The following is a 14,519-nucleotide window of genomic DNA, read 5'->3' as shown; positions in this document are numbered from 1 at the left end:
TTAGAATTTGTCATTTAAAAAATATATTCGGCCCCACAAATAAATAGTTTGAATCCCTGGATTTTATTGTAATAACTTGAGATATATAATAAGCTTAACCATTTAGTTCTCTTTTGTTTAATATGTATGTTTAGTGGCATCCTGCTTGGAAGTAAACCTCCGACTTGGTTTCTTGTCTCTTTTTTCTCCAGGGATTGTTCTGTATTTAACTCCACCTGTTGCTCAAAGAACTTGATTTGTGGCAAACTGCAAAGAACTTTCCTAAATGTGGCTTCATGTTGCTCCTCCTCCATGAAAGCGATGTTTATCAGATGTATATGGCTTATAGCTATCCTGCCAAAAGAGTGTCCCACCTATTATTTTAGTCAGAAAGTATAGAAAAATCTATACACAGATACACTCTGTTTGTTAATTTGAATGCAGCCAAGTCGGCTGTATCTTTTTTGGGGGTATCAGAGTAGAGGGGAAAAAACTTTACTGGAGTATAAATGACTACTTTGCCTCACCCTCTCGATAAAGTTACCAAAACTACATTGTAGTGTAAGATTATAATGTATCACAATGTGAAAAAGTTAACTGGAAACAGAAACGATTATGCAAAGCTCTTTAAATAGTACCATGCTCCAGTTTCTCATATAGCCTTTTTATGTCAGGTCTCAGGTAGGTATAGCATAAATCTCTGTCCTGGTAAATTTTAGTCTAATTTATTTCCTAACCATGAAATACCTTTGCTGCTCTCTTGAAACCTCCTATATTCTCCCTTTGCTCTTTACCTAATACCTAAACATCACCCAGATTTCCCTTGTGTGTCTGTTGGTGTAGAACAAAGCTCATCTCAGTGAATATTGTGTGGCCCGTGTACAGTCCTCTGTCTTTTATGATGTGTTGCTGGGAAAAGTGTTCTGATCCTCCACAGCAGCTTCTGCAGGGGCTCCCCTGAAACGGTATGTGTTGACTTTCTCAAACTCCCAGAGTGGCTGTGAGCTCATTTGGTTACACAAGTGTTCATAATCACCAAGAGATTTGGACAAGGGATATTTCCATATCCCTTTTGGATGTTATTTTAATTACATCGATGCTCACATTTTTTTTGCAGCTGATTTATATGGTTTCTTTCTTCTTTAAAGACTCTTCCTAAGGTTTATTGTAGCAAGTTTCTTTCTATTTTTGGCAAAACACTGCATAGCGTCTAAAACCATATTAAATAGCATCACGTATCAAGGCTTTTAATTTAAGTTAATTACGTTATCACAAGTCATCTTTAAAGTAAAGGTGATGAAAACACTCAGATTGAATGAAAGATAATGAAAAATAATCTCCCCTCCCGCATTTCTGCCTTGAGACATTTAAGCTTGTGTGTGTGTGTGTCTTTAATTCTCAGCAAGGCAGAGCTCTTATCTCCAATCAGCGTCATTGTGAAGCCCTAATTATATTTGATTGAGTAAAAGAAATTACACATGAGAGTAGGGAGGATAATTATAGTGCAGAAGTCTGCATGCACCATAAAATGCAAACATAAATGCATTAACACAGCTGAATAACTCAGGTGTGAAAGAGGCGGCAGGTGCGGGATGCAGATGGTCTGAAAGTGTATGAAAGAAAAATGATGAGAATGAAATTTGTCAAGCATCATTCTCTGATTTTGGGGCTAATCGTGTGCACGGTGTAACTCATAATCAGGGATTTGCAGGATTGATGGATGTGAAGCATCTTCAGCTCTGTAATTTATACTTCAAAAACTTTAATGTCCTTCAGCTGTCCTATTTTAAAACAAGGACTTTGCGTGTTGTTTCTTTGAAATATGTATGAGATTCCTTATATAAGTAACACCAGAGCTCATCTAATAAATGTAAAAAAAATATTGCCAAACTAAATATTCTGCTCAGAAGGACGCTACACAGTTTTATGGTGCTGGTTATGGTTTTGGAGCAAGATGAAGACAAACAGTTTCAGCATTCAGGTTGTTTGGTGACCAGATGATTCGCATAAAGCCTTCACCAAGGCTCCTGCAAATAATTACTGATTATGACTTATTAGCTGAGGAAGCATTTCATTCTTGCCTGCATTTTAAACAACTGCTGTTGCCCCTTAAGCACATTAACTGCAGATAAATAAAGCAATTTGCTTTAAAAAAAACAGATTGAAAGTAGGCAAATAGCTATTTAAAAACATTAACGGTTTATATATTACTTAGCAGCAAATGACTGAAAATCCTCTCGGGTGTTGATAACAGCCCATTAAATCCCATTCAAACAATAGATATAGATGGAGTGATTATGTGTAAAATGGATTGACCCAAATATATTGGACACTTTAAAAAAAAAGAACTTAATAAGGCTTAAAAACAGCTTCTCTTTAGCAGAACTGGTGTGTCTCACTAATATGATTTTAGCCCATTCCCTCAAACAGTCCTTAAATTCTGACGCCTCCACAGAACCGCCTTTTATGAACCTTAAGCTGTAGCTCTTTCAGTATATTTTCAATACGATTCAGGTGAATTACTGTACCCTTTTTTTCTCTGAAAATAAATAATACTTTGCTTGTTTATAAGGCTGGGGTCATTGATTTATCTAAAATGTCAACCCTAGTTTCTTCTTCATTATTGTCACACATTGCATGAGTAATTTTACTAATATTTAGAATTAGATGAAGTCTGTCAGTGATTAATGATGAAAACTGCATGATACCCCACTTGCGTGTTTTTAACTGCCTTTTTTTGAATGATGGCATCAAACGTAAAAGGTTGTGACAGCTGGCTGTTTTAATTACTGTTTTCTTTGAAACGATTGTACCTGCTAATTCTTGAAGCTCTTCACCAGAGGCCCTTCGCTCTAGTGGAGACTTGGGAGCTTCTGATATTTTTTTTCACTTCCCTCCAGGTTCTTTTGAGGCGGAGGACCACGTCATTGCCAGTTTATGGTGAAATAACTCCTTCCACTTCTGGATAATGGGCTGCAAGTAGTTTAGAGATTTTGCTGTAACTATGAGTAGGTTTCACAACAAAAAGTTACAGAGTTCTTGGGAGAGATAATTTTTTTCCCATTATTAGATGTTTCTTGTGTGAGACCTTGATCATTAGACACTTTTTTACCTACCTTTTTTTTCTTTTTTAGAAATATAACATGTGGGAGGTTTGTTATCTAATCACTTGTAGATTACTGGCATCCTTTCATGCCTTTTTCTACCTCCCTTTTTTCATTTAATCAATTTGTTTCTTTCCTCATTCCATTTTATAAAACAAGTTGACATGTATGGATTGACTTCTCTCTACATGCAGACAGGTTGTTTTGGACATTTGGGAAGAATTTCATCTCAGGTTCTAAGTATTTTCATTTTTATTGGGTTTCTGCAGAAGGCAATCTCATGGCTATTTATTTTTTTCATGTGTGTGTTTATAAACCCATTAACCCTGTCCCCCCTCCTCCTTACAACAATTGCCTCTTCTTTTTTTTTCTTTTAATCAAACTGCAGTATGCACCAGTTTTTGTGCAGGTGCACGAGCCCGACGCGCACCTTTGCGCACATGGTTACCCCCTGCTTACCTAGAGTCCATCCAGCACCTGTAAATGTTTTGCAGGAAAATAAAGCAGTGATGTAGGAGCTGGAGCGTCGGAGGAGTCAGGAGCGCCGATCGGACGCTCTTTCCTTTCTCCTCCCCCTTTAGACCCCGTCGAGGACTCCATCTCTCGCTCCTTTCCCCTCTCTCTCTCTCTTTCTTAAATTGACACCGTCTCTGGGCTCGAACCATGATAAGAGAACAGGCTTATTGCGCTCCGCGTTGCAGGGTTATCCTCCACTCCGATCACCTTCAGCTGAAATAAGACGCGTAAAGAGGAGAGAGAGAGGGAGAGAGGGGGGAGAAAAATAATCGCACCGTATCCTGTCAGCGGGGGCTCAGGCGGAGGAGCAAGAGACTATATTTCTGCCACACACACCCTTAGATTTAGTGCTCTTACGCATCGCAGACCCCACAAAGTGCTCGCCTTGTGTTGAACTAGAGGAAAAGTTAACATGTATCTGCATGCTTTGATACGCGCAAGCCTTGGATTTGTAGGTTTCCTTTTGGTCGCCTTTGTCCAACACTCAGCTTCAGGAAGTAAAACCACTCAAGGTAAGTTGTCTCCTCCAAATGTCTTTGCTTTTACTAATTGTGGCTTGTTCTGGGCTTGAATTAATCAGTTTGAAAGCAAAGCTGTCCAAACAGTGAGGAATCCCAATCAGGGGCGCCTCCAGAAAGTTTGCAAAACGGGTGGCCAGATTTTTTTCTTTTCTGGGGAGGGGGGCCTAATAATCTAAGGGGGGGTGGGTTGGCACGTTTAAAAAAATAAATAAAAAAGAACAAGAGAAGTTCTTCTGTCATTGTATATGGAAAGGTGGATAAGGGGGGAGGCTGGATTTATTATAGATGCACCAATTAATTCAACCACTTTTTCATTCATGGAATCTGTTTTTTTTTATATTCATTAAATGCATTGATTACAAAACAAATTAAGATTTTTAAACACATAAACCAAAGCATTTCCCTTTATTGACTTGAATTAAAATCAAATCAGATATCTTTTGATGTTTCGTTTTTATCTTCTATCAATTCTAATCAATATCAGCAGATAAATCCTAAAAAAATAAAATAATAATAAACTGGAAATCCCCTCTAGACAGGAAAAGCCTGATCAGGGCATCTTTAGATATTGCTTAAATATTGTGCCCCAGAATGGAAAAACAAAACCTTATATACATTGCTATTTTAATTTTATATTATCAAAATAAGATAAAAATATCAGCACAGGACCCAGTCATTATATAAATATGAATAACTTATATAAAGATTAATTTCATGCAATTATAAGTAACAAAGTGTTCCTGTATAGAAAGAAACAAGCAGACTGACAGCCATCAGCTGTAAAGTTGTATTGTTTTATGCACTTTTATGAATAACCAAAAAATCATGTAAAACTTTGAATATATAAAGTGCATTCAGAAGTTTAAAAATATAAAGTGAGAAAAGCTCTAAATAAGTTTCAACTTTGGAATAATATAGTGAAAAATTAAAGATTTAGATAAAAGATTCAATTACATGTTAAACATAAGTGTGGCTATTGTCCTGCTCCCCATCGTTTGAAGGTACCACAAATCAGAATCAGTCAAACCTTGATTGATAGATTACAGATATTTAGATTTTTAACATTTCAGTTTACTGAAGCAGATTTTTCCTGTTTATTCTGTGCCTTATTTTGCAATCATTTGTTTGCCTTTTATAGTTGTTGCCAGTCTGCAAAGTTGCTTATATTTACACTTGCCAGAACAAGAAAGCAGAAAAACATCCCAATGAGAATGAAATAAAGATTTTCTGTAAAGCTGCTGATGTTGGAAACGAAATGGCTTGCCTTTGATCTTTAGACAACATCAGTTGTGTGAACAGTTCTGTTTCATTGGTAATCCTGGAGGTAATCATAGCGAGAATACCAGGAGGTATTTGTCACGGTCTAGACAAGTATTTGACACCAGCCTGCAAGATACACACACACAGACACACACATGCACACACACGGTGGAGTCTCTGTCTGTCAGACACTGCAGCTACAGTGCTGTCCTGCTCTCTCATCTTTTGAGAATTCATTCAGACCAGACAGACCAGACCACCTTACAGGAACAAGAAAAGACTGAGTTTCAAACCATCAGCACTCTGATTTTTCACTCCTTTCTCCCTCCACCCCCTCACAGGTTTTCATCACTTAATTTTCCCACAATACAAAGCCGAGCAAGGCTTCCAGAGTATTTGCATGCAAAGACACATCATGGTTGTGTGTGAGTGGTTGATTGTGGTCAGCGATGTTTTGCACTCACAAAAAGACATCTCTCGGGCGGTCGACAAGGCAAAAAAGAAAAAAAAGAGAGAGAAAGGGGGTGGGTGACTATTTTGCATCCTGGGTGGTCTGCCCCCACTTGTGGGAAAACTCAATATTTACATTTTGCAATTAGAACTACTTTTTTCTCACTTTATTCTCCACAACATCGATTACACACTTCCTTGTTGCTTGGAATGCTGCTTGGGAGCGAGTGGGGCTATAATGGTATGCACCTGTTTGTTGGTCACCAAGAAATGCTTTGGACAACCCACTTGATCGACTGCTCCTCCAGTTCGTGTTTACCAGTGCAAAGGCAGCTCTTTTTCTATGTCTCTGAAGTGATTTGTGAGTATGTTTAAGGCTGACAAAAAAATATTGTATTTTGATGCTGATGACAACTCTGGGGCACTGAAAAGTTTGTAAAAATGGAAGTGGTTTAAAGAAAAAAAACCAGAAAGGAAGACGAACAATAGCTAAAAAAACAGTAATTTGTCAGATGACTATTTATTCAGTGCAGATGTTGTCTTTGATCATACTCAGACTAATCATGACACTGTTTTTGGCATCAGCCATTACTCAAAGAAAAAGAATGAAGTTGGAGAGCAGAAAGAGAGCGAGGCAAGATTTGAAGAAGATTTGAGAATGACAAAGAAGGGGAAAAATGAGAGCAGGGGAGATTAAATGCACAGAGAGAAGAGCTACAAGTGAGCAAAGAAAAAAAAGGAGCTGTACACGTCATGGCAAATCACTTTCCCCTCGAAAGGAGTCAGGATCTCTTGCGGTGGCACCAAGGCAACGGTTGGTGTGGGGCTGACATGCTGCTGTGGCTGGCTGTGTTGGTGTAACCTCTGCTCCGGGGCCCTGGGGGTCTAAAGACGCGGCGCTGCCGGAGTAGGGTAGAGGGCCACATGCAGGCCCTGACACACTGTGGGAACCGAGCGGCCTTAGCAATATGAGGCCCAAGTGACGGGGAGGCTTACCTTGAGATGCTAACTGAGTCTCCTCTAACTGGGCAGGATGGAAAGGAAGAAGAAATCCCCCAACTTACTCACCCTTCTCCTCTTGCTTTGTTTGCTTTGTCCTCGCTTCCTTTCCTTTGCACTTAATGAAGGAGCTGTGCTTTTTCTTAGTCAAACATAAGCAACGACTGCTTAACACCCCCTTCTTCATTGAGTACCCTGTCAGCCAGTGTGATAATTGTATTTTGCAGCTGAAAATGATTAGCACAGCCCCCATTTTACCATGTTTCCCCATTCAGAGTAATACTTTTGTATCTTCTGAGATGTTGAGCAGGTCAGTGAAAGACTGCAAGAGTGTTTGTACAGTGACATTTTCAACATTTGGGAAAAAATATGAGTTGTTTTCTGGTTTAACAGAGTTAAATCGTAATAACGTCTTCCATTCCAATGCTATTGTTCGAAGTTACTTTTGAGAGATATACTGCTGCTATCCCTGGGACAGACCAGCGACCTGTCCGGGGGTGTCCAGTCTTACTCACATAGACTGTTCCACAATCCTGACGGAATTAGCAGGAGAAGATGGATGAATTCCCCTCACCCACATATTGCTTACACTTTAGACTTTTTGAACAATCACATTGGAAGAGCTTAACGAAAGGAGGCAATCTGAATAAAATTATTCATCTTTCAGAAAATGTTTTCACAAAACTCAAGCTGGTTTTTGATGAAAAAAAGCATAAATAAGCTAAACTGGAGATGGAAACATTTTACCAATGGCTTCTGACGTAGCGAATATTAACCTCACATGACCGATTAGCTGTTTACTCTTTTCATGGCATCCTGAATCCAACTTGCGGATCCAATTTCTTTCTCAATGTCTCCAGAGGACATTAATGATTGCAAATACTAGCCGACGTGATAGAGTAAGTAAATCCTGCCTGATTAGGGAAGGTAAGTTTGTTTGTATAGCACATTTCAGTGACAAAACAATTCAAAGAGCTGTTCTTGACACACACATCGGCTAGAATATAAAAAAAATGAACATGGACATAAACAGGATATGCACTGTCCAACTATAGTCCAACTCAAAGTCTCATAACAACCAAACATAATATTATTCAAGACAAAGAAACAAATATACAAAATATACAATTTAAATAGGTATTTTTAATTGAGCAGTGTCAAAATAAACCTATAAATACAGTCAATTTTTGTGGTGCTGATTTTAATTGCCTCAAGTCAGGAATATAAATTTCACATTCACAACACACTAATAAGTTCCCTCCTCCACTGAACACAAGGGACTAAATTAGATTTAAGTAGAAAATTTTCCTTTTTTTTAAAACATCCAAGCAGGATTACAACTAAATACGTTTGTTTTTTTTTTTTTTTTAGTTTACCGTTCTAATTAACTTATGAATTTATGAGCCCCATGTCAGCATGAAGTGTAGTTGGACACAATAGAATAAGCTAATGTTCCTTTTAAATTTATGATTATTTCACAAAGAGCTAAAACTTACACAGAGCAAAAATGCTAATATATTTTCTCAAAACTAACGCATATGAAAATCATTGGCTCTCCTTAACGCGCCCTTACAGAAAGTTTCCATGAGAATGCTTGTTGTCATGGAGCACTAAAGTGTTGTTTTACAAAATCACAGCTTACTATAAAGTTAATGGCTTTGCCTATTCCCTCTCCGTCCAGCTCCATGCTTATGCCACGTTCACACCAGACAAGCTTTGGGCAGCAAAAAAGCCTACATTAAGGTCAGACGCGTGTCAAAAGCATTTTTGATGTTCCTGAAGCTTGTTCACTAAAGTGTGTCCAATGTTTGCTGTGATAAGCTGGTAAAAGTAGCTAAAAAAAATTTTTATCACTTACTTTCTGGTGTTTTATAAAGCGTATAGTGATCTGACCTTAAATAATTTTTTTGCACATGACTAAAGGCATACACGCCCACTGAGGTAGTTTAAATTGTATTTTTTGTACAAAACTAAAGAGATAAACTGGGATAAACCAAAGGGATAAAAGTCACCAGCATACGCATATGCAAATCTGACGTCTTGCAGATGTGTATTTACTATGGGTATGCTGGTCTGACGGGGCATGCTGATCTGACCAGTGTTTTCTCTTTGGGAATTCCCAGCCAGCAGCTTATGGCAGTCCGATTTGACATTTATTAGCTTGACTGAATATGTAATCCAAATGTCTCAAACGCATTTCTTCCTAGTCAAAATGAACATTTCAGATATTTAAAAAAAACATTCTTCCTATCTAAAATAAACATTTCAGAGATCTGAAATGTAATTTTAACTAGTACAAGTGATGTAACGTTTCACATTCATGTGTATTCGGCTTTTACTTTCAGATATCTAAAATAACAGTCTTCCTATCTAAAATAAGCGTTCTTCCTATCTAAAACTGAATTCTGACAAGGATTAACTCTAATTTCAGATCTCCATAATAGAGTTACTGCTAGTCATAATTTCTATTTCAGATATTAAAAATGAATATAAAACTACAGATATCCAGAAATCCAATTCTTGATGTGTAAAATATATTTCGGCTAGTAGAAATATAATTACAGATGTCAACTACTTATTTTATGACTATTAAATTACAATTCCAGATATCTAAATTTTAATAATGCCTATCTGAAATTTAGTTTTAGCTAGTTTCAAAAGGATAACGAGGCTCCGTTTTAACATATAAGGAGCAGGCTGACTAGTCTCATTTCTATTATAGATAGCACTAAAGCATTCTACCTAGTCATAATTACAATACTCCTAGTCAGATTTGTAATTTAGATATATCGCTAATTACATTTCTATCAGTCGAAATTAGATTTTAAGTACTCTGGAATCAAATTTGTACTATTAAGAACTACATGTCAGATATCGACAAATCTTTACTTTTTTTAAGTGGCCGTGTTAACATATATTTGTTTGTATTTCAGATATCTTTTAATAATTGTTGCTCTGACAACAAGTCTGTATTGTATTTTGGATCTAAGCCATTCAGCCATCTATAGACTGGCAGTCTATTCTGTGAGAAAAAGGGGAGCCAGTGTAGCTACCTTAGATCCTGGGTGATCTGCTCTACTTTCATAGTTTTGGTGATGACATTGGCAACAGCATTCTGGGTCAGCTACAACTGTCTGATCGACTTTTTAGGCACTTGAAAAGACACCATTACAGTAAGCAATTCTAATAAAGGTGAACATTTGTATTAATTTTTTCAAGATCCTGCTGCTACATTATTCCTTTTATCTGTTAGATGTTCTTTGGGTGAAAGAATGCCGAACATGTGACAGTCTTAGTTTATCACTACGCCAAGATTCTCTGATGTAATGTTACCTACTGACACAAAAAGGCCCTATCCTTTTAGTAGAATTCAAAACGGTTCTGTGCGCTATCTTTATGAACTCAGACTGGTTGTAGTGGTTGTGGATTGTGGAGGTCAGGCCTTGTTGAGGATGGGAGCAAAACAGCTTGTCTAGAGAAGGGCTGAATGTGGAGATTTTTGGTAAAGGCTGTCTGCCTATTTGAAATGAATTTTGCTTCACAATCAGCAAAAACATGCTCTGGGGGACTCATTTGTTAATATTTATTTATTTTCAAATTTAGCATAATGTGGGACGTTTGAGTATGTAAACTCAAGTCAGTTTTTGCCATTAAACTGTTGTAGAGTTAAAAACCCACAGCAGTAATAAATAAATCACAAATACTTCACAATGTCTTTGGAAACAAGGTGAAAGTGCCAATTCATTGCTTTTCATTTGCAATTCTATGCTCATTACTGTGATATTGCAAAACTCCCTGAGTTGTTAGCAATCACTATGCCACTGTCTTAATTCATTATTCACAAAGTAACAGAGCTTAGGAGTTCTTTATACCAAGCAAGAAACCCAAACTAAAAGGCCTGGTAATGCAAGTATTTTATTATAAAGGCAATCCAGGTTCTACGTATACTACTATAAATCTCTAGGAGTTGCAAAGATCCAGGTGTGAGAATCTGCATAAAAGACAACTAATAGTCATGAATTCATCATATCTGTCCACAAGATAAGTGACAAGAAAAACATTGGTAAAAAAAAAAAGATTTAGGATTGTACAACATTTCAAAATCACACAGTGGTGAAATTATCATTTCTTTGTCATCAGTGCTTTCCTTATCTGTGACCTTTGGCATCTTGGCCAATGTCAGTGTGAGCTTCTGCTGCCAAGAAAATATGTCAAACTGGTGAAAAAGTTCATGAGGATCAAGTTTAAAATGTATGTGTATATATTTTAGCTGAGCATTATTGTACCACTAACAGTCCCTTGGTATATGAATATCATACATGCTGATATTTCACTGGAGGTATGTTTGTATTATATAGGCTGTGATACCTTTGTAGCTACCCTCAGGTGAAGTGATCATGGCTGCAGTTAACCTCAACTTTTGCTTTAATTTCACCCCAAAAATCTTTTTGTTTCTTCTTTTTCTTTTCATTGTCACTAACACTTTACTGCTAACAAAACTAACAAAATAGCTCATAAGCCGAATCCAGGGTCCGTTTTACAAAGCAGGTTTAACAAACTCAGATTTAAATCCTCAACTGTAAATTGATCCAGCCTAAGGTTGGAAACTTGAGTTTTTGGTTTCACAATGGCTGCTGTAACTTAAGCTATGTTCACACTGCAGGCCTTAATGCTCAATTGCGATTTTTTTGTGAAATCCAATTCTTGGTTGTTCACATCCAAATATAAGCGACTTGTATGTGATCTCCTGTGTTAACTGTATTCATACAACTTAAGTGTCGTGCACTTGAGTTAAATTCTGCTTTCTGTAATGGAACCCTGGGGTCTGGGATGATAACCTCTTCACATCTAGAATAAACTTTTTGGATGTCTAGAAATTAATTTCAGATCTCCATGTTCCTCTTGTTAGTGGTCAGCATTTGTCTTATTTTGACTATGAAGAAATATATTTCAGATATTATAAATACATTTTCAGTCAAGCTTATATATGTAAGAACAGCCACTTAAAGGAAAAGTCCGGTCAGCAAGGAATAATTACTGGATCATTAGCTATACCTAACACTAATATGTTCGCTGTGATTTAATGAATTTAGCATAGATCAGTAAAAAAATAAAAATAAAAATTTTTGTTGCGATCACTGAAGGCTGATTTATACTCAAAAACCAGGTCGTCTGCGTGTGTGTCGCAGTGAACGCAAATGTGCCCCTGCCCCTTCCGCAGACACTCTGGTGCACCTCTGATTGGTCAAATCTACATCTGCTCTAAACTATCCATATTTCCTGTTTGGTACCTTACCGGCTTGTTTTGTTTGTATGACCACCATTGTGGAAAGCGACCCGTGAGGACTCGTGACGCTAGAAGAACGAGGTGTGCAGGAACGCCCCGACCCTTTATCCACCTGGATCTCCGCTCTTTCTCGCCATCATGTCCCTCTATGGTCACACAAACTTGTCTCTACTTCTACTACTAGACCCACAGCTAGTTCGTGATTGCAATGTGGCATTGAATAACATAGCGCAGACCACGCTTCAATATTGGGCAAAATCAAAAATATCTACGACAAGCTCACTGTGATGCACTGCTGCGGGAATATAACCAGCCCTTAAGTCTATGTAGTAACACCTCACTCCTGACATCTTCCAGGCAGTGTCGTCACAGTGCGGTAAGCCTAGAGCCATTCTCCTCGCTTTACAAGCAAAATCAATGAGAACTATTATACACACCTGTAATCAACAACAATTTTAGATTTTAAGGGTACTTCACCATAAATTTGTGAGAGCTATAGTTCAAGTGACAATGCCCACATGCATGGCAGTTGTATGTTGCAAAACACTGGGTAAAAGAGAAAAAAAAAAAGTTATTTCACCTTTCACCACGGGTTCGTTGTTGGATGAATGTTTTCAAGATGACTTGGATACTAGCGTGTTGTGACAAACACGAGATAAGGCATTGGGACTTGCTCAACAGCCGATACCACACCATGATGTCAAAAACCGGTAGGTGGTAGTAGTTTTCTTTGACGAACATGGATACCTTCAGTAAAGAACATTCAAATGAAAATGACTCTTAACTAAAAACACTTATCATTTATTGAACAGTGTGAAATAATTTTATATTTAAAGTTCTTTCAGAAGTTTGAATTGTATATATATATTTTGAAACCCTGTGTCTGTTGCAAAAATGTAATTAAGAAAATATATTATAGTTCAGTCTAGGAGTTTTTGGTTCCATTTGTAGATCACTAAAATGAGATTCTTCCTGATCAAAATCAGAGAGGAGAGTGCTTTTAATAAATGTAAAAACAGTTTGCCATAGCCCACCTGATATAAACTTACGCATTAACTCGAGCAGCAATCTTATCCTTTGCCATCTCCCTCTGTTTTGCAGCTGTAGCGCTGTTTGTCTTTTAAACATATTCTCCCCTTTTTTCCATTTCTTCATTAAAATATCCAGTTCCAGTGGGTTGAAATAGGCACTTCCATGTTGTGATGCTGACTCTTCTATTCGGGGCTCCGCTGATGATGACTTTTTAAACTTGTCACGCACGTGCTTAACTCTTAGTGGACCTACTTAGAGTTGATTGAACTAATAGCAGCCGTTGGGAAACTGAAAACTCAGAGTTCCCGACCTTAGGCTAGATCAATTTCAAGATTTGAATCTGAGTTTGTTAAAACTGCTTCATAAACTGGACCCCTGGTGGCTAGCATTTGTGTTAGAACAGTTTCGTTCACATCACATGACACAAACACTCAACACTTTTTTAAACAGAATACTTGCTTTCTCACTAGAGAATGATGCTGTTTCTGCCATACCAACCTAAAGAAACTAAATCTATAAAGCAATTCAATTTTTTTTATATGTATTTTAAATTTTATTTTACATGTTCGATAATCAAAAGTAGTTGGCAGTCCTGTTGGTTCCTGGCTTTAGCTAAATCAAATTAAGAATCTATTCCAATACTGTAAAAAATACATTAAGAGATGCTACCAAATTAGTCTTTGTGAACTATTTTGCAAAGAAGAATGGTTAGAAATGTTGATCTCCTGATTAGGGTTGTCAAAAGTATCGATACTCAAAAAAGTATCGATACTGAAATGTTGTATCCAGATACAATACTCATTTTTAAAAGTATCGAGTACCAGTGGCACCTAAACATCATTCATCAAAAGTGCAGAATAGAGGAAAATGCACTTTCAGAACACTGTGTGATTGAATAATTCTGTGCACTTTTCAGTTTCAGACTTTTTTTGTAACAGGTGCAGCTGCTGAGGATTATTTTTGTTTCTTTACCGGTTTGGCTAGTGTCATTGTTATGTGTGCAAAGCATAGCCAAGGAAGGAACACTTAATTTTAATTTTGTAAGTTTTTTATCAAGCTTGCTAAATACGGTGCACAGCAAACAACCTTAAAATGTTGTTCTTATTGTTTATTGTATTTATTTATTTATTTATTGTATTTTAATTCTTAATCAAAATATTTCTGTTGAAAATTAGAAATTTTATCCTTGTGGTATCGAAAATGGTATCGAGTATCGAATATTTTCCTTAGTATCGGTATCGAGTTGAAAAATTTGGTATCGTGACATCCCTACTCCTGATGTATGAAACTGATGGAGAACTCCACCAACCGACTTGAAGCTTCTAACCAAAGAAAAACTGAAATGTCTATAATAGTATTGTCTTAGGGGCC

At 37.2% G+C, this 14,519-nt stretch overlaps 1 protein-coding gene across 2 annotated transcripts in view; it reads left to right on the top strand.

The window, feature by feature from the left end:
• The first annotated feature begins 3,646 nt into the window (after positions 1-3,646).
• Positions 3,647-14,519, top strand: part of LOC107094829 (signal peptide, CUB and EGF-like domain-containing protein 3) — a 135,568-nt gene continuing 124,695 nt past the window's right edge. For both annotated transcript variants that reach the window (XM_015390686.1, XM_015390687.1), the window contains exon 1: positions 3,647-4,111. In XM_015390686.1, the coding sequence (XP_015246172.1) occupies positions 4,012-4,111 (100 nt within the window). In that variant the 5' untranslated portion in view covers positions 3,647-4,011. The remainder of the gene's footprint in view (positions 4,112-14,519) is intronic.

This window comes from Cyprinodon variegatus, unplaced genomic scaffold (genome assembly GCF_000732505.1).
Source record: "Cyprinodon variegatus isolate N-32 unplaced genomic scaffold, C_variegatus-1.0 Scaffold508, whole genome shotgun sequence".
Lineage (NCBI taxonomy): Eukaryota > Metazoa > Chordata > Actinopteri > Cyprinodontiformes > Cyprinodontidae > Cyprinodon > Cyprinodon variegatus.
This window is presented reverse-complemented; position numbering and strand designations above follow the sequence as displayed.